Below are 21,753 nucleotides of genomic sequence, written 5' to 3'. Positions count from 1 at the left end.
TTTGCAATCTTAGCCAATTCCCAATAACTTGATGATGATCTTCTTGATGATTTTTGACCATTTTTGTGAAGCTTGCATCTGAAAGAACCTGGATGATTAGTGGGAGAACAATAGCAAAACTTTTCTGGTGATTGAGATTTTGATGAAGCCATGGAGACTACTGTATAAGGAAAATAAAAATAAAATCTCAAAGGTTTTTTTTTTTCGGCGTGGGGTTTAAGAATGTGAAAATGAAGATGAAGAGGGAAAAGGAGGTGGTTTGCTCGTGTTTGTCAAGCAAACCAAGTTTTAAGAATTCTAGGGTGATGCTTATATAGAGTTGATTTTGGTTTGGTTAATTACATTAGTAGCCTTTGTTGTGTTTATTATTACAATTATGACCACTTATTTTTCAAGATTTGATTACTTCCCGTCGAGAAGATATACTTAAGTAAATAAAAATGAGTTCTCTATAATAGCTTAACTTTTTTAAATAAGACGATCACACACTTTAACATGGTTGAAGGCATAGGTCTTAATTTCGAATCTCACTGTCATTCATTATCAAAAAGATTTTCACATGTTTGGCCCATGAAAGTGGATTAGGCTCTCACGTGAGGACTATTGAGATGAGACAGTGACACACTTCAGCACTTCCTCAGTTCCTTCGTTTTATCTAATATGAGTATATATTATTTGACTGAAAACAAAGGTTAAATTTAAAAAGATAATTGGAATTTTGTGATCCATTTCTGTGATTACGAAGACAAGCTATTAAGGTTCTTTTTTTTTTTTTTTTGTGGGTTTCAGTATATGAAAATGAAAAGGGTGGTGGTTTTCTCTTGTATGTCAAGCAACCCGTTCAATGGTTCTTGAAGCTGAGGCTTATGTAGAACTCCTTTTAGTTTGGCAAATTACATTAGTAGCACAATTATAATTGTTTTTCAGATTTTTATTCCTTACTTTATGTGATACATTTTGACTAAGCACAAAATTTATGGAAGAACAAATAATTTTTTTTGAAATTTGTGAACAGACTAAAAGAATAATGCATCACATAAATTAAGACAGAAGGAATATTTTCTTCGGTCCATTTTAATTGTTGCTTTCACCAAACAAATAATAGGAAGAAAATTATCTATTATATCTACTTTCATTTTGAATGGAAAGAAATTATTCAAGAAATATCTTTTGTGTTTTATTTGCAGATCTCATGTGTTATTTTTTTTACTGATATCCTATGACAGAGTAATACAACTAAAACAACATGTGTAATGAACTACAAAATCAAATAAATGTCGCTTTGAAAATCAAGAAGGAATAATTTTTTTCCCCTACATACAACTATAATGACATGTATAATTACCAAAAAAAAAAAAAAAACATGTATTATTCTGCTCCAATTAATAAATGATCTATACAATTTTCTAAGAAAATCTATAGTTAAATTGTCATTACTCGTTCTGAGAGAAGATAAAAAGTAATTAACTAAACAACCGCTATGATTAATTTATTTTTAATAAATGTATCAAAATTTAAAACAACATTTGATGATGGAAGGAATATAGTAATATAATCTCGACACTGATTTAAGAAGATTAAAGTTTTGAAATGTGGGGACTTTCATGAAGTATGGGATGCTTCTTAGAAAATGCTTAAAAGTTTGAAAAGTTCGAACCAAATAATTAAGACGCAATCGTTGTGGTCCTTTGAGCATTGACAATTTTATTTTTAAATTTTTTGAAGCATTCAAATTTTTTGAAATATATAAATGTATTGCTCATCGAGTCTTTGACTTATTGTAGTGGAGTGGTTATGCTCATTCAATACGATCTTAAATTGTGCTGTAAATTTCAGAAATTCTCAATTTGTGGTATTGCTTTAGTTTTAGAAAGTATTTTCGAAAATAAATTGGGCAAACAGCATATTGGTCAATTATCGGTAAATTCTTATCTTGGTCCTTGTGATATCTGACTAAGCACAATATTCAACCTTTAATTAATTGAAATGTACATTTTCTTTATCCTTTTGTTTGTGAATAATCACAAATTTATCATAGCTACTATTTACTAATCATTCCACCACTTAATTACACATGTGTTATGCTAAACATATATTGTTACTCTTTTTTTTCTACGTATAGTTCTTACAATAGTTCAAATATAAAATGCTTCTTACATGAAGGGACTAAAAATACACGTTTCAATTATTAAAGGTTAAAATTCGCTTACTCAAATATCATAAGGATCAAAATTAAAATTTACCAAAATCGAGTGACAAAGAAAATACCCACCATTATCCCTTTAAATTTCTATCTCCCAATAAATATTTACTAGTCCTTGTAGAGTAAGATAAGGTAATTAAGTTGGAGTTTAATTAGTTGATCGAAATGGATTGATTTTGACTAGTGATAGGGACTTTAATTAATTTATCATTAGTTCACAAGCCACTACCTGTCTAATACGATTAACCTTGAAGTATCGTGTTAGTTAAGAAGATGTCTTTATTACGATGATACTTGGTATGACAAACAGGTTGAGAATTTGATGTGGAATTGCTTTATTTGTCTCTTTTCTAAAGTTTAATTATGGCAATTGATAAGGTTAGTGATAAAAGTGCCTTAAAATTCAATCGTACTTTATAAGACATAAGAGTTTAAGATTGTAAGTCGTTAACACTGATGTTGCTTCTTTTTTTTTTTCTTTTTTTTTTTTTTGTGAAAAATTGAAAGAAGAAAGGTACTCTTTAATACCCAAAATAAATAGTATATATGGCAAATTATATACTTAACTAAGATGCACAGAAATGCACAAGTTTGCATTGGGTTATATTGTACCCAGAGAATTATTTATACAGGTAATTTATTTAACGTGCAGGCCAATTCATTCATGGAACAATATTTTATTTTGAGGTTTATCCTCTATTATATGCATCTCCAGCTTCATGACTAATAATTAAATTCCATTTGATGTTACAAGTTACGACATGACAGCTATTTTGGAGATATTATGAAGGAAAAAATGAATAATCCATGACACAGTGATGGAATTTCATCTTTTTAAGTTCAAAATCTATGATAGTGTCATGGACTTCACAATCTAAGATATTATCCGGAATTGTTTCATTCTTTCAAGTAAGAAATCCATATTGTTGTCGTTGCATTTCTGCATTAAAAGTAAATACTTTTTGACGAGTTCTCAAATACATTCTTTTTTTTCCAAAAATTGGTCGAAAAGTGGCTAACCTCTATAATGTTTACGTCAAATCACGTCACACGAGTAAATAGGCTACTTATCTATGAGAACTTACCATGAAGAAATTGCACGATTTTCCCTTCAAATGGGCTGGTCTTTTGTTTTGTCCTTCAAAATTGAATTTATGCCTAGCAGAGCACAACTTATGAGATATTATGATGCGAAAATATCAAAATATAAACTTATGCCTCGTGAAAAAGTTGTTTGTCATGAGGGACAAAAATTAAAGACCAACACAAAATTGGTTCAAAAGTGCAAATGCCTTGCCATTGCTTATGCTGGACATTCTTTAGAATATGGCCCATTACAAGGTCCACTGACAACGATACGTGAATCAAGTAATTGCACCATTTTTTTATTTTTTTTTGGTGCGGATTGGCCTTCAAACGCACTGGTCTTGTGTTGGTCTTTAATTTTGGTCCCTCCAATTGTTAGTCTTTAATTTTTGCCTTCGCTTAAAAAAATGTCCAAAAATATTACGAGGTTTTGGGTTCGAACCCCACTCAGTTAAAAAAAAAAAATTGCAAGGTCAGATTTTCGCGAAACTTCTGCCTTAAGGTCTAACATTTGTCCAAACTTAGGCCTATTATGAAAAAAGTTAGGCCTTAAGGCAGAGGTTTGTCTTAAGGCCTACTTTTGGGCAAAAGTTTGCTTTAAGGCAAACCTCTGCCTTAAGGCCTAACTTTTGCCCGAATAGGCCTAATTTTGCTACGAAACTCTGCCTTGTGAAATTCTTTTTTTTTTGTTACTAAGCCGGGGTTCGAACCCAAAACCTCGGGATATTAGGCGAAGGGCAAAAATTAAAGACCATCCCCAAATTAGGGAAATCGTGCGAATTATGGTTTGTCCTTCAAATGGACTGGTCCTTAATTTTTGCCTTTCAAATGGGCTGATCTTTAATTTTTGTCCTTCAAAATCGAAGTTATGCCTATAAGCATAAGCTCTTTAGGATGCGGGCATTAGTTGGGGATATTATTAGACTTAATGCATATGCGCGCGACACCATAAACTTGTCTTTTTTTTTTCCCCATTTTGACACCTCAACTAAGTGTTGTTCCTATTCAACCCCTGAACTCGTCCTCAAATGTGTCTATCAAACACAATCCGACTTACATAGTATTCCATCTTCAATGTAGCAACATGCTAATATATATTCTAATTTAATTATGCCATCTTTTAGCTAAGATTAGCAACAATTGAGAGGGAAAAAGGTGTAGCTTTTAATTAAGCTGGCAGTGGAAGAGCAAAACCAGCAGAAACCGACACATCCATGACCTAACGAATAGCTTACCATATGTTTAAAATTTGCTCCACCTTCTTTTCCCCAATTTAATTTCTGCTTCTAATAAAAAACAGATTTAGGGGATTTGATAGGCACACTTGAGGACGAGTTCAAGAATTCAATAGGGACAACACTTGGTTGAGGTGCCAAAATAGAAAAAAGGAGCAAATTAGGGGGCCGCACATGTATTAAGCCATATTATTATAATGTGTAACTTATGCTTTGATTTTGAAGGACAAAAATTAAAGACCAACCCATTTTGAAGGCAAAATAAAGACCAGCACAAAACAGGGACTAAAGTGCAAATGACCCGAATCAATGCCACAAATCAAACCAACAATGTTGTGAAAAGGGGTAGATCGATTTGAATCCACAAAAAAAGCATTGCAATTGTGCAAAACGATTATTAGTCCTATAGCTCTCATTGTGGAAGATCGCAATTAATTAACACTCAATAACACACAGATGACAGACCAAACATAAAAGAAGAAATAATTCGGTCAAGCCTACGTCTTGGAGGCAAAAACAAAAAAATTATTGTCAAAGAGAAGATCCCAAATTATAACCTCCTGTTCCTTTATATATCTCAAGTATTTCCCAAATTTATATTGTTAGCCTAGTGACCCTGAATAATACAACAAAATATGATAAAATCAAATTTGCACTCGTGTCGTAGTGCCTAGATGGTGACAAACTCGAGACTTCTGCCACTGCCTAGATATATATACACACACATCCACTGATTATTTTTACTTTAAGCAGAATTAGATAAACGGCTATTTAAATTAATTCTTCGAAAATGAACTCCTAATTGCTAAGCAGACTGTTGTTTATCGAATTGTAGCAGCGGAACAATAAGTAATTGTAAAGAATTAACTGGGAAAGGGCCAGATTAGATATGAACAAGATACATTCATACAAGAGAGAGAAAGAGGAGAAATTGGGCATGAATCATATTTTCTTATTATTATTATTTACATCTGGTACAATTACAACTATACAACAACAACCACAACAACAAACCCAGTGGAATCCCACACCGTGGGGTCTGGAGAGGGTAGAGTGTACGCAGACCTTACTCCTACCAAGGTAGGATGGCTGTTTCCGAAAGACCCTCGGCTCAATAAAAAGCATAAAAAACATAAAACGAGGTCAGATAAGACTAAGAAATTCAAAGCGATATGTAAATGCAAATAACGAAAGCGACACAGATAAGATAGAATAATCAAAATACAGGAAATAACAGATAATAGCAGAAATCAGAGCACAAGAAATTATACTGCGATAATGCGCCTACTAATAAGGAAGGATAACGAGATTATCTACTAGCCTTCTACCCTAATGTGGGTCCTCCACACCCTCCTATCTAAGGTCATGTCCTCGCTAAGCAGTAACTGCGACATGTCCTGTCTAATCACCTCTCCCCAATATTTCTTCGGCCTACCCCTACCTCTTCTGAAACCATCCATGGCTAACCTCTCACACCTCCGCACTGGGGCATCCGTGTCTCTCCTCTTCACATGCCCAAACCATCTCAGTCTCGCTTCCCGCATCTTGTCTTCCACCGAGGACACTCCCACCTTATCCCGAATAGCCTTATTCCTAATCCTGTCACTCCTGGTGTGCCCACACATCCATCTCAACATTCTCATCTCGGCAACTTTCATCTTTTGAACGTGAGAGTTCTTAACTGGCCAACACTCCGCCCCATACAACATAGTCGGTCTAACCACCACTTTGTAGAACTTGCCCTTAAGTTGTGATGGCACTTTCTTGTCACATAGCACTCCGGAAGCGAGCCTCCATTTCATCCACCCTGCCCTAATACGATGTGTGACATCCTCGTCAATCTCCCCGCTGCCTTGCATGATAGACCCAAGATACTTGAAACTACTTTTCTTCTGGATGGTCTGGGTACCAAGCCTAACTTCCACGCCAACCTCCTGAGGTGCTTCACTGAACTTGCACTCCAAGTACTCTGTCTTGGTCCTACTCAGCTTAAACCCTTTAGACTCCAAGGTATGTCTCCAACCCTCCAGCTTAGCGTTAACTCCACTACGAGTCTCGTCGATCAGGACTATGTCATCCGCGAAAAGCATACACCATGGCACCTCACCTTGAATTTGTCGCGTCAATCCATCCATCACCAAGGAAAATAAAAACGGACTAAGAGTTGATCCTTGATGCAACCCCATCACAACTGGGAAGTGCTCTGAGTCCCCTCCTACTGTCCTTACCCTGGTTTTGGCTCCCTCATACATGTCCTTGATCACTCTAATGTACGCCACAGGTACACCTTTAGCCTCCAAACATCTCCATAGGATCTCTCTTGGAACTTTGTCGTAAGCCTTTTCTAGGTCGATCAATACCATGTGTAAATCCCTCTTCCTCTCCCTATACTGCTCCACCAGTCTCCTCACAAGATGGATGGCTTCTGTAGTTGAGCGTCCCGGCATGAATCCGAACTGGTTCTCTGAAATAGACACGCCTCTCCTCACCCTCATCTCCACCACCCTTTCCCACACTTTCATGGTATGGCTTAGCAGCTTGATACCTCTATAGTTGTTGCAACTCTGGATATCCCCCTTGTTCTTGTACAGAGGGATCATTACGCTCGACCTCTATTCTTCGGGCATCCTTGCCGTCTTAAAGATGACATTAAACAACCTAGTTAGCCACTCCAAACCTACCGAGCTCGCGCTCTTCCAAAATTCACCTGGAATCTCGTCCGGTCCGGTCGCCCTTCCCCTGCGCATCCTACGAACAGCACTCTTAACCTCCTCAAACTTAATACTCCGGCAATACCCAAAATCGTGACGTCTTCCTGTATGTTCCAAATCTCCCAACACAATGTCTCTGTCCCCTCCTTCATTCAAGAGTTTGTGGAAGTATGACTGCCATCTCCGTTTAATGAGAGTCTCTTCTACCAATACTTTTCCATGCTCGTCCTTGATGCACTTCACCTGATCAGAATCACGTGTCCTTCTCTCCCTCGCTTTGGCTAGCCTGAACAATTTCTGATCCCCGCCTTTCTCTTCTAGTCCAGCATAAAGACGTTCAAAAGCTGCCGTTTTTGCCGTCGAAACCGCCAACTTAGCCTCCTTCCTCGCTATCTTATAAAGTTCCCTATTCGTCCACTTCTCCACCTCATCCTTGCTTTCTATCAACTTCGCATACGCCACCTTCTTTGCTTCCACCTTCCCTTGCACTTCTCCATTCCACTACCAGTCCCCTCGATGCCGACCACGGCTACCTGACGAGACCCCCAACACTTCCCTTGCTACAACCCTAATGCAACTAGCCGTCCTATCCCACATACTGGTCGCATCCTCACTACTATCCCAAGCCCCCATGTCCTTCAATTTCTCTCCCATCTCCAAGGCATTAGTCGTGGTCAAACTCCCCCATCTGATCCTAGGTCGGTCATCCCCGACCCTCTTTTTTCTCGTCATCTTGATCCCTAAATCCATCACTAAGAGCTTATGACGGGTTGTAAGGTTATCGTTCGGAATGACCTTACAGTCTTTGCACATACCTTTATCATCCTTCCTAAGGAGTAAAAAATCTATCTGAGTTTTAGCCACCGAACTACGGAAGGTTATCAAGTGCTCCTTCTTCTTTGGGAAACTCGAACTGGCTATCACCAACCCAAAAGCTCTTGCAAAATCCAAAAGTGAAACTCCTCCTACAATTACAACTATATATACTCATATTTACACTTACTACTAAATACTTTGAGTGTGTACAGTTTAGTCCCCTTAGTTTCATTCTCCTACACTCCCCCTCAAACTAGGTAGGGAGTACTTGAAAAATGTTCAACATACCTAGTTTGGTCATTAGATATTCATGTTGCTTCTTGGTTAATCCTTTAGTTAGGATATCAGCTGGCTGTTCAAGAATAGAAATGTATTCAGTGGATACCAAGCCTTGAACAATTTTTCCCCTTATAAAGTGACACTCTATTTTTATGTGCTTTGTCCTTTCATGATATACTGGGTTGGCTGCTATTTGTAATGCAGCTTTGTTATCACAAAAGATTTTTACTGACTCTTGATTTTTTACTCCAAATTCTTTAAGTAGACTAATTAGCCATATAAGTTCAGAGATGGTAGAAGCTAAACTCTTATACTCTGACTCTGCAGAGCTTCTAGATACAGTTGTTTGTTTCTTTGATTTCCAAGTGATCAAAGAATCTCCTAGTTTGACAAGATATCCAGTGACAGATCTTCTGGATATAGGAAAGGATGCTCAATCAGCATCACAGTAAGCAGTCAATATAGGACTGTTCTTGCTAGATAATAGAATACCTTGCCCAGGCTGATTCTTTAAATACTTGATTATTCTAATAGCAGATTCCATGTGAGACTGTTTAGGTTATTGTAAAAATTGACTTAAAGTTTGTGCACTGTATGCTATATCTGGCCTAGTCATTGTAAGGTATAATAATTTCCCTATAACTCTTTGATATTTTCCTTGATCAGCTAATCTATCAGTTACTGTATTCTTTCCAACTTTCTTTGAACAAGTTTTATCAGCTAGTCTTTCATGCTCATCATACTCAGTATCTATAGGAGTGATTGCAGGCTTAGCTGCTGATAATCCAGTTTCAGCTATTAACTCCATCACATATTTCCTTTGATGCATTAAAATTCCTTTATCAGTTCTAGCAAACTCAATACCAAGAAAGTATTTAAGTTCCCCTAGATCTTTTATCTTGAATGCTTCCTGTAACATTTCTTTTGCTTCTTTAATTAACTGTAAACTACTTCCTGTAACTAGCATATCATCTACATATACAAGGATTATAGTAATTCCCCTTTCGGTTTGTTTTATGAACAAGGAGTGATCATAGTGACTTTGTTTAAACTGTGCTTTTATTAATGCTTCTGTTAGTTTAGCATTCCATTGTCTTGGAGCTTGTTTAAGTCCATACAAAGATTTCAAGAGTCTACATACCATGTTCTCCCCCTGAGTCTTGAAACCTTGGGGTAATTCCATGTAAATTTCATCATACAGTCACCTTGTAAGAAGGCATTGTATACATCCATTTGGTGTACATGCCACTGATTTATAGCTACTAGGGACAGTACAGTCCTAACTGTTTTCATTTTGACTACAGGGGAAAAAGTTTCTTGGTAATCAATTCTTTCCTTTTGGCTATATCCTTTGGCTACTAATCTAGCTTTAAATCTTTCTATTTCACCATTAGCCAAGTACTTAATTTTATATATCCATTTACAACCAATAGGTTGTTTACCTTGAGGAAGAGGGACTGTTGCCCATGTCTGATTACCTTCTAAAGCCTCTATTTCTGTCTGCATTGCTTTGACCCATCTTGGGTCTTTTATTGCTTCTGCATATGTTCTAGGTTCAGTAACACTAGACATAGCAGCTATGTACTGTTTGTACCTATAAGATAGTCCTTGATATGACATGTTGTTTGTTATAGGATAAGCTACATCTTTAGTAATATTCAGTGATACAGAATCTTTCATCCAAGTTGGTGTTTTCTTAGGTCTACTAGATTGTCTCACAGGTTGTTCTGCAACTGAATCTATGTAACTAGAGGTGGAGGTTGAGGATTATGTTGGTTAGTTAATGGACTTTTAGCTAATGAGTTCTCCATATCATCAGGACTGGAGACGTCATTTAGAGACATATCCATCACATTTTCCCTGATCCTTGTTGAATTATTTTGACCTAACTGTCTTAAGTTAGTACTTTGGTTATTATACTCAGTCCCTGTATGATCTCCCAGATACCACTCAGTTTGTATACTGGTAGGTACTCTACCTGTTGTTGTAGGATGAGTTGTAGGAATTCCAGTTTCAAAGGGAAAGACATCCTCTCTGAATAACACATCCCTGCTTACAAAGGGGTTTCTGTCTTCCATATCATACAAAACATAGCCTTTTTGTATAGCAGAGTATCCCATCATCACTGATATTCTAGACCTAGAAAACATTTTATCAGTTTCTTGTAGTCTTTTGGCAAAGCTTAGACATCCTATTACTATCAGATGTTCTAATTTTGGCATTTTATTATAAAGTATCTCATAAGGAGATTTATTTTTAATAACTGCACTTGGCATTCTGTTTATAAGGTAGATTGTTGTTTGTACACATAGTCCCCAAAATTTTATGGGAATTTTCCCTTGGAACCTTATGGCCCTTGTTGCTTCCAGTATATGTCTATGCTTTCTTTCAGCAGCTCCATTTTGTTGAGGAGTATAGACACAACTGGTTTGATGAATAATACCTAAGCTTTTAAACAGCTCATTACATACATGATTAAGGAACTCTGTTCCATTATCTGTTCTAACACACTTAACAGTGGTGTTAAACTGAGTCTGAACATATCTAAGGAAATATCTTATAACTACACATATATCAGACTTCAATTTTAATAAAAACACCCAAGTCATCCTAGAGAAATCATCTACTATAGTTAAGAAAAACTTGTTTCCATCATGAGTGGCCACTTTGTATGGCCCCCATACATCCATATGTAACATATCAAACACAGCATTAGTTGTGATAGAACTTGAAGGAAATTTTTGTCTACATTGTTTTGCACAAGGACAAACAATACAACTGCCAAGCAGTTTAGTAATTGACTCTATGCTTACATGTAGCAGCTTATTCAATGAACTAGCAAATATGTGACCAAGCCTTTTGTGCCACAGTGTTATTTCAGTATTAGTAAACTGTTTACTGTTACCAGTTAGAGATTTAGAATTTGCTGTAAAGGCTACTATCCTTTTCTGCTTGTGAGATTCATTGATAAGAACGTATAGCCCATTTTCAAGCCTACCAATCTCCTTCACCATCCCAGTGTAAAGATCCTGAAACATACAGAAATTAGGAAAGAAGGAAACAAAACAATTTAATTCTCTGGTTATTTGAGAAACAGACATGAGATTATATTGAAACTGGGGAATGTGAAACATATTTGTGAGGGTACTTCTTTTTGAAATTGTACTAGATCCAGTATGTGTTACAGTAGCAACTTCACCATTAGGCAAATGTACCATTTTAGGTGTTTTAACTTGAATAATTGAATTACCATTGAGTAAGGTCTTATCAGCTACCATGTGATTGGTAGCCCCTGTATCTATAATCCACTGTTTTAGATTATTAGACACTAATAATGCAGAATCACTCTTATTTAAATTAAACAGGAAATGTTGAATCCCTGCAGCCACAGCTGAGAGCAGTATCATTCTCTGCCCCTTTACCTTTCAAAATGTTGACAATTTGCTCATATTGTCCTTTGGAGAAACCATATAGATAAGGTCCCATCTGCATTCCCTGACTTTGAATTGCCTCTGTGCTATTTGTAGGTTGAGAGTACATATTACTCTTTTGCACTTGTCCAGAATTTTTCATGTTAGACTGTCCTTCACCTTCAGCAATTGCATTGCAAGCGACTGACATTCCAGTGTGATTGTTCTGATAATTGTTGGATCCTTGTTGTTGTCTATAGTTATTCTCAGACCCTTGACTATACACTTTTTTCTTAAGTCTATAGTCCTGAGGATAGCCAACCACTTTATAGCACTTCTCAGTTGAATGATTCTTCATTTTGTATATTTCACAGTATAACCCTAGTTGTCCTTGTTGTTGAGACTGTTGAGACTGATTGAAGCTTCTCTTGAACTTCTGATTTCCAGCACCTTGATGCCTCGAGTACATTGCTAATTCCACATTACTCACATTACCAGGATTATTTCCCATGTATATTGATGCTGCAGCAATTGACTTTTGCCCCTCATCACTAGACACCATAGCATATGCTTGATTTATTGTAGGCATTGGACACATTAACAGAATCTGGCTTCTAGTTTGATTGTAACTCTCATTTAGACCCATTAAAAATTGATATAGCTTCAATTTTTGTAAATGCATCACAAACTCCTTAGTCTTCTCACAGTTACAACTTGGAATGGGAATTAATGCTTCAAATTCTTCCCATAAATCCTTTAAGCTAGAGAAATATGCACTTACAGAGGTTGTACCTTGTGTACTAGTAGTTATTTCCTTATACACATTGAAGGTTCTAGATCCATCTATTTTGTGAAATCTCTCATACAGATCATCCCGAACAGATTGTGCACAAGTTGCATACATAATTCCTCCTAGCATAGCTTTCTCTACAAATCCTAGTATCCAGGATAGAACAATAGCATTCACACGTTCCCATCTTTGCCACATGGATTCATCAAACTTATCCTTACTACATGAATCGTCTACTAACCCTAGTTTATTTCTTCCTAGTAGTGCAATACGCATCGATCTGTACCAAATTGAATAGTTTTCGATTCCAGTTAATTGAAACGATATAATTTGAATTCCACTTTGATCAGCAGGTGACAAATACAGAGGGTGATTATAATCAATATCTAACCCTAGATTTGTAAATTGAGTGGACATGTACCTTGATTATTTTGCGTATTGTTGACATTGTTTGCAGCATTAGGCAGTGTTGAGTTCACATTGTTTGCAGAATTGGGCGGTGTTGAGTTCACCAAACCTTCTCTTGTCATTGTGTTGCTCAATTTCTTGTATCTTCAATTTCTTGCAATTTCAAAACCCTAGGTTACAAATTGAAACAAATTATCACTGATCTTGCAGTGAAGGCTCTGATACCATGTTGTTTATCGAATTGTAGCAGCGGAACAATAAGTAATTGTAAAGAATTAACTGGGAAAGGGCCAGATTAGAGATGAACAAGATACATTCATACAAGAGAGAGAAAGAGGAGAAATTGGGCATGAATCATATTTTCTTATTATTATTTACATCTGGTACAATTACAACTATATATACTCATATTTACACTTACTACTAAATACTTTGAGTGTGTACAATTTAGTCCCCTTAGTTTCATTCTCCTACACAGACATACAAGTATTGGGAAAAACAAGAAAAAGTCCACTGCAAATAACTCCCAGCATTAAAGAAAAGGTACAAAGCCTCACTCTATGATCCGAAAATGCAATCGCCACAAACACCAAAATAGACATCGTTGCATGCATCAAATCTGTGAATCCCACAATATACCTATTCCAAAAAAGTAGTGAAATTAAATATTGGGATTAAAACAGAAGAAATTGTACGCGTTAACGGATATAACGTGTGAAGGTATATGCGTAATATATTTGTGTTTAATTAATGTGGCATAGCTATGGAACATATAGTGCATCTTGATGTGGTATATTGTGGGAACGAATCGTCGTTGTACGAGAAGTCGTTTTTGTACGTACGTATATCTTTTGAAACTCAAGAATGATCAAATTCGATATTCGAGGAGGAATGTGACTTAAGCAGAGGCGAATTCAGGATTTGAAGCTTATGGGTTCTCAGCTGACAGTGTATGTTGTTAGTGGGTTCTCAGCTCAAATTTCTTATATATTTGAAGGGTTTCACATTATAAATACAAGGTTCGGATAAAAGTTGGGTTCCGGCGAACCCACACCCAATGGTGTGGATCCGCCCCTGGACATAAGGGGAAAAAATGTAACACGTCGTAATGTATTGTAGCTAGTTAAGAATCAGTTGAGGATAACACAGTGCTTGGAATGTGTTTATGGACGTACGATATGATATGGGACTTAATGGAGCAATAGAATAGATTAAAAAAATACTTAAAACTGACAAAATATATAGAATGTCTCAAGATCGGAGCTGCAACCATGTAGACCTTGAAAAAGTCCGGTTAGCTTAGCCTGGCCCGATGATTGTGCGTCGCACATCACCTCTGTAGCATAAAATTTATATGATTTCCTGTGATCATATTACATGTTTTCAGACTTTAAATGAACTATATGATTTCCTATCATCTTTCTTTCTCTTGTACTATGATATTAAGAAAGTCTCGCCCTACCTTTATAGGAGGTAGTCTATAAAACTTGTCAGGTATCTTGTTGTGTATTTAGCCCGCAAGGTCTTGTTTTAGTTTCCTTGAATGCAGATATTGCTAACTACATTCCAAGCAATGCCGATTAAGATTCGCCTTCAGCTCAGCATTTTCCCCTCTTCTCTTCTCTGTGGAGACTCAGACACAGTAGTATTTATTTTCTTTGCATTAGTTCTTTCGGGAAATGCCGGAGGAACATTTGCATGCAATATATCTTAGAGACTCATAATTTAGCCTTATTATGGATTTATAGTCTCAGTTCTTGGTACTTAGTGATTAGACTTGAATGATTTAGAGTTTATTATAAATGACGTTACTACAAGAAAGTATAGAAATGGCAACAAAAAATTTAATATTTAGAAACAATTTAGTTTTATTGTTGGCAAAGAACTTTTTTGTTGCCAAAGAATTTAATTTTGTTGTCATAGTATTGATTATTGTTGCAAAAAGTACTTTTGGCAATAAAAAAAAAAGTTGTTGCACGTTGTTGCAATAACAGCCGTTGGGAAAAGTCAATGCAACAACAACAAAAAAAAAATATTGCCAAAAGTACTTTTTACAACAATAATCAATATATGACAATAAAAATAATTTTGTTACCAAATATATTTTTTCTTGTAGCGTTGGTTTTTTTTTTTTTTTTTGAAACAGTTTTTTCATCATGTATTATTCAAGTCAAACGCGAGTACATCGGTAATGAGAGACAGAGGGATAGTATTCCACTCCATCGAACCAGACATAGAAGCAGATGCTCTAGTAAGACAATGAGCAACCTGATTCGCTAATTTCTTAACAGACGAACGTTGTACCGAATCGTTCCTTTAACCAAGTAAGAGTCTCCCGTACTCCTATGATCTCAGCCAATAAGGGGCTAGCAACACGGCCAATGAATATAGTTTTTCCAGCAATAAATTGTCCCAAGTGATCGCGTAGTACCATGCCTACTCCCACCAAACCTGTATGTATATCGTAAGAGGCATCAGTATTACATTTGATTGTGTCAAGTGGAGGCAGTTCCCACTTAGTATTCTTAGAATTCACTGCACCACCAGTAAGCGTCTCGTCCACCAAATTGGCATTCCTCCAGCTCCTTCTTTGCACGGTACAAAATTGCAGAGGGCGCACTTTGCTTGTTGTTCCAACATATATTATTTCTGGCTTCCCAAAGGCTCCACAAAATCATGACTGCTTCCTCCATTTTTGTTTTTAAATTCTTTTTTTTCTGTTCTTCAAACCACTGCACAAAATTTCCTATTAAACCATTCCAACCAAAATTTGATTGAATCCAACATAGCTTTGCACAGTGACATTCGACCAGACAATGTTTCACGGTCTCCGTCGCTTGCAAACATTGAGGGCAAACTGAACTAGCGACACATTTTTTCTTCGAAAGGTTCTCACATGTAGGTAGAATATTTCTCAAGCGTTGGCTTATTTGATTAAGTTGGACAATTCAATTTAGTTATCTGTGATTAAGAGTTAGCTTGAAGATCAGTTAGGGTCGGGTGTTAATCACGCCTTATCTTGTTTTGGGACGTGATTATCATTAACTATAGAATTGTATCTACAGTACCTTATACGATGACATTATTTTATATAAAAAAATTATTATGCATAAAACTTTAACTCGATTAGATGATTAGACTGTAGAAATAGTGGCTGTCAGTTGACTGGTCAATAATAAACACTAATGTGATAAATTAAACAACGTAGCTCTATTCCCGAACCTCCGTATGTTTTTTCTTTTTTACCTTTTCCCTTTCTTCTTTGTTCTTTCATAAACTTTAAACATTAATTCTCTTTGTCTTATTTCTTTAACTTCTTTTTTTCAGGTTACTTTTTCCTCCTTTTCTTATAATTTTCTGTTTGTTAGGGTCAAAGTCAAAGAAATGCTACTAGAGTACACAAATATATTGTACATGGTCCAATTTTCAAGCATTAGCACTAGAGGGTGACAAAGATCATCCTTAGACATGACAGTTTTACAATATTTTAAGTGCTTTTCAAACTTCAAAACTTAAATCTCTCTCAATACCAACATTACTAATTGTGCTAGCTAGGCATTGAATGAAAAACGACTGATTATTATTACTCCTTTAATATGCTAGTGGCATATCTTATTATGATAAAGTGAGCGTTGGTGATTATCTAAGTAAATGATTGTTGCTTATAGTTAGGTTTAAATGCAACACATCACATCATATATATATATATATATATATATATATATATATATATATGCAGGACAAAGGCATGCTGATGTGGCATCCTAAAAAAATAGGAATCATATTTATATTTTTTTTATTTTTTTGCTTTTTTACTCTTTTTTGCCTCTTTTTTATCTTAAGAAAATTCAAGGGTCACGTCTCTTTATTTGTCCATTTTTAACCTCCCTCTCTTAATTATATCTCTTCCTCTTTTCCTTTTTCAAGTAAAACTCCTTTTTACCACATCTTTCTCCTTTTCCTCGCTTCCTCCCACTAGCCAGCAGTAAAATTTTCGTTACGTCTTCAACATATTTATTTTTTCCTTCATTTTAATTTTGTTGAACTACTCAAGTTTCTACCTTTTAGTTGATTTGTTGTCCACTTAATCAAACAAGTTTTTCTTGTTACATTAGTATGTTCTTCTTAATTTTGCAGAATCCATCAAACGCGGATACGTCAACCAACTCTGGTGATGGTAACAACTTTGTGAAGAGATCGGGTCACAATGGAAGCGACGACACCGATCATGGCAGAAACAAAGTTTCCAATTTAAATGCAATAAGGAATTTGGAGTTCTTCCAAAATAGCGATCATCACATCACAGACGTATATGATCTATATGAAATACTGTATTAATAGGACACTTTGATGTTCCTATTCGTTCTAATATAATATTTGTAATTTAGAGCCACTCCAAGTTGGTTTTCGAAACCAATTTATTTAGTTTTAAAACTATACATGTACAAGTAATTGATTTTTATGGTTTAAGGTAAGTCATTATGCACTTCTTTTGACTTTCTCCGTGGGGAAGGAGAAGTGAAAAAAAGATGATATAACTATGTAGAGTTAGTAGATGAGTAATTATGTTAATAAACAAACCTGCACAAACTCGCGTTTTGCAAACTGCTTTCACTATTCCAGTAATCCAATATTTTAACTTTTGTTTCCCACCCGATGTCCCGTATTCGCATTGAGGGCCGACTAATCCGAATCCAAATCAGCACAGTAATACAATATTAATCATGCATTTTAAATGTTGAGTTAGCAACAATTAGATTTCTTCTACTCAAAGATAAGGAATTGTTTTCTAACTAGCATTTGCTTATGAAAATAATAATAATAATATGTTTTTACGCATATGATTGTTTTTGTTCCACTCTTTGTGTGAAACTACAACCGTCCTACCTTGGTAGGAGTAAGGTCTGCGTACACTCTACCCTTCCCAGACCCCACGTTGTGGGATTTCACTGGGTTGTTGTTGTTGTCGTCTTTGTGTGAAACTGCTTATATGAAAAGTGTTGGAGCTAACTTAAAAAAAATGAGTATGCATCATAGAATTAATATTTATATGTATATACCAGAAAAGTTATTTTTGTATCGATAAAATGTATAAGTAAAAAAAAATTCATAATTTAATCTATATGCATAGAATGAATTGTTATATGCACATACATGAAAAGTTATTTTTATATGAGTCATGTTTTTTCCAATTGAGAGGACTATTTCTTGAGAACTCTATCATTGTATACTTACAAAAAACATATGGGATGCTTCTATTTGGAATTTGTTTTTCATTAATTTGTATCACTTCTCTTATATATTAATTTTTCTCAATAAATTCGTATGCATATCTTGCATATATTTGTTACTTTCAATTTTTCGTTTGCATGTATTGAAAGAAGTGTCACGACTGCGCGAAGCGGGTGAATTTACTAGTCTAACTAATATGTTTCGTTGTTTGAAAATAAATTCTTAAACAATTATCAGTACTAACTGTCTAACAAAAATCAGTAATTAAATCATGTGAGATGACAGAACTAGAGCAGTCTCTATTATTTTCTTGAAAGTTTTATCATTTGAAAAAAGAAAGATATTTTGTTAATTCCTTCCCCATTTTTTTCTCTTCTTGACGGAACAAAAAACTATTTGATGCCAACTTCAAGTGGTACTGGTACAACCAGGGCTAAGCCACTGAAGCGGGGGCTTTAGGCCCCAAAAATTTGGGGGTCAATTTTTTTTCATCCGGTGTTCGGTACCTATACTGAATTTCCCGATTAATTATATCTCGAGACACACAAGGCCGATTAAAGAGGAAAGCACTCTCTAGCAAGATTATTTTATTTTGAGGCTCGAACCCAAGACTTCTAGTTAAGGGAGAATGAGGCCTAATTTTTACCTACAATTGACTTTATAGGTTAATCTTTCTTTTAAAAAATATTGAACAGAAAAAATAATGTCTCCCGCTAAAGTTGGCTTTAGATCAACAACCTTTGAGCCGTCCCCTGGGTACAACAACTTGCATGTAAACAAATCAAGCTAGAAAAAATAATCCATTCGAATTCCTAAACTCTTACTATTATTATGTCATGGTAGAAATTCGAAATCATGTTGTACAAAATAAAAAACCACATAATAACCTAGAGTCACGTGATGCCATTAAGACAAAACACCCCGACCAAGTAATTAATTAATCCCAAAAATTGTGTGTGTTTGTGTGTGTGAAAGAGGGGTGGTCATGAGCAGTGAGCCAAGAATATTAAAAAATTCTAATTGAAAGTGGTCAAAGTAAAATGTGAATAATTCTACTAAATTAATTCTAACACAAAGGAGACCTATGAGGAATGCCTTTTCTTCTACTCATGCTAGTAGCGATGTCCTCATCCGTTATGTTCTTATAGCTATTGAGTGTTCTTCCACACACGTATAATCCACTTCTCTTCTTCCTCACAAACTCAGTGCATGGGAAAACACTCATCATGTTGTTCTCCGATCCCGACGAGCCGGACATCGATGAGCCCCATGGCCCGTCACTGTCCACGATCGTTGAGTGGGCCGTCTCATCGTCGGCCATGTCCTGAGGGATAAAGAAGTCTGGGCTAAGTTGTAAAGTTGTGCATCTCCTTAGGAATGGAAAAACGTCTTGGTAGTGCTTTAGTACAAAATCCACCTGTTCATCATAAAATTCAAAATTTATCATCATACTACTGGAGAATTATCGTCACCAGACAAAATTTATATTATTTCTTATATTAGATTTAAATGGTTAAATTCCTATGATGCTTCTTTCTTAACCAATTTCATGAAAATTTATTTTACTTCATATTCTAGAGATAGTAATAAACACTTTTTCTCTTGATTGAATAAATAGATCATTTTGAGGCTTGTATTACATGGACCCAATTATTCTAACTTAGGAGGAATAAGAATTATGGTTGGGGATCAAAAATATGTAAAACATGTACAAGTTAAAGAGAAATTAATTACCTTGCACCCTAGAGAGCAATGGATAAAAGGTTCTTGAAGGCTTCTATCACAAGAAGTGCAATAGTTTCCAGATCCTTTGAATTGCCTGTTTTGAGGTCTTTTCTTGATGAAAATCACCTTAGCACTGTTTATTGTGTAGGCCTAGTTGAATTATGAACCAAATTATTAGAAAAATCCAAACATCATGAAATATGTGGAGCAAACCTATTTAAAGAAAATGATTCATATCTGTGTTGCTCGTTAAAGACAATTAAATAGATGATAGTATGCTTTCAGATGAACTGATCACATACTTTAATACTGTTAAATCAATCAATTACCTGAACATTTGAGCAATCTATGAGTTTCTCTAGGTCTTCAAGTCGAACAACATCATGGTAGACATAACGTCGAATTTGAATCAATCTGTGGAAACGATGAGCCATCACACAGTGAGGGCAAATACTTATGCAACAATCCAAACAACAAATATTCTTCTCGTTCTTCTTTGCACTCTCGTGAATTGAGCACGGGGCAAAGAATTTCTCTCTGAAGAGAGCTTCCAACCATGCTGGCTTCGGAATTCCCTAAAAATCAACATACAATAAGACAATTTAGGAACTAATGTACAAAGCTCTTGCTCAATGGGCTTTTGAAAGAGCTTAAGTTTGCAGTGATGACATAAAAAATAATATTTGCACAATCAGGTGATCACTTCCTTAATTACACCTAAATCTCAATGATAAACATTATTTGTAACTTGATAAGCACTAAACAATTCCTCTGTCCTGCTTCCTATTCTCTTTCTTTCACTATTTTCACCTAGCTCCCAAGCTTTGATTGCTTGGCCAGGATAGAATTGTCTAATGACTACTTTGTATGGTTGAAGTTACCTTATTTTTAGAAAAATAGAAAGATAACTAATATGCTAGAATAGGTTACTGTGTAAAACTTAAAACTTTTTTTCAAAGGAACTCAATTACATGAAGAGTGACAAGAAACATGATGAAAGTGGAATTGATGAATGAAATAGACGAAAAACTTACCATGATCACATAAAAACACTACCCTCAAGACGCACAAAGTACTAAAGAAGCTAAGCAATGAGATAATGGCTTGATTGGAGAAAGAGAGGGACTAGGGTATGGATGTTAGTGTATTTATGGAGAATCACAAGAGAGGAAAGGATATATTATTCCTCGGGCACCTACACAAGACATTTTGTCAAGAGGCTCACTTGCAAAATATATATATATAATCAGAGTCACAAGCAAAATTTTGAGTTTATGAATTCTAAATTCTAAAAAGAGATAACTTGTTCGGTTTTTAATAAATTATTTATACATATGAAGTGAATTTCTTTAACATAAATATAGGATTTTAACCAAAACTTTTGGGTTCTGTCAAAAACTATTTTGAGTTTATGAGTTCTGAATTCTAAAAAAGACAGCTTGTTGGGTTCTAAATAAATTATTTATACGTGAAAGTTTTTTAACACAAAAATAAAATTTTAATCAAAGTTACTAAATACTACTAAGTTGTAGTTTTCTCCCTAACTCTGCCCTGATATAAATAGATTACTATACAAAAAAAAAAAAAAAAAAAAAAACATATATATATAGAGAGAAAGAAAAGGAGAAATTAGATAAAGAGAAAAAGGGTAAGATATGAGGAGAACGTGGGCACTGTTCCCATGTCTCCCATAACATTTTCTTCCTACATAAACTAATTTTCTCTATCTCCTTGTGTTGAGAGCTTATACCCTAAACAAAAGGAGCTCTTCTTGAACAAGATGCCTTAATAAATTTAATTTTCATTTGTTTACAAATTTTAACTTTATTATAACTTCTACATACTTATTATGTCACTT

General features: G+C 35.3%; 1 protein-coding gene across 1 annotated transcript; it reads right to left on the bottom strand.

The window, feature by feature from the left end:
- Positions 1 to 18,969: 18,969 nt before the first annotated feature.
- On the bottom strand, positions 18,970 to 21,153 carry LOC132602115 (protein RGF1 INDUCIBLE TRANSCRIPTION FACTOR 1-like). The gene is made up of 4 exons (XM_060315124.1): positions 20,930 to 21,153; positions 20,225 to 20,470; positions 19,905 to 20,045; positions 18,970 to 19,587 (listed from the first exon to the last, which is right to left on the bottom strand). The coding sequence occupies exons 1-4, from the start codon at positions 20,930 to 20,932 to the stop codon at positions 19,237 to 19,239; spliced, it is 741 nt and encodes a 246-aa protein (XP_060171107.1). The 5' UTR covers positions 20,933 to 21,153; the 3' UTR covers positions 18,970 to 19,236.
- Between the last annotated feature and the right edge of the window lie 600 nt (positions 21,154 to 21,753).

The sequence above is a fragment of the Lycium barbarum genome, chromosome 7 (genome assembly GCF_019175385.1).
Source record: "Lycium barbarum isolate Lr01 chromosome 7, ASM1917538v2, whole genome shotgun sequence".
Classification (NCBI taxonomy): domain Eukaryota; kingdom Viridiplantae; phylum Streptophyta; class Magnoliopsida; order Solanales; family Solanaceae; genus Lycium; species Lycium barbarum.
The sequence above is the reverse complement of the archived record's forward strand: the minus strand, read 5'-3'. Positions and strand labels throughout refer to the sequence as shown.

Excerpts from the sequence above, each read along its gene's own strand:
- LOC132602115 (XM_060315124.1), bottom strand. Across the intron at positions 20,046-20,224 it reads TAGATTGCTCAAATGTTCAG|GCCTACACAATAAACAGTGC; the intron begins GTAATTGATTGA and ends TAATTCAACTAG. Across the intron at positions 19,588-19,904 it reads ATTGCTCTCTAGGGTGCAAG|GTGGATTTTGTACTAAAGCA; the intron begins GTAATTAATTTC and ends TATGATGAACAG.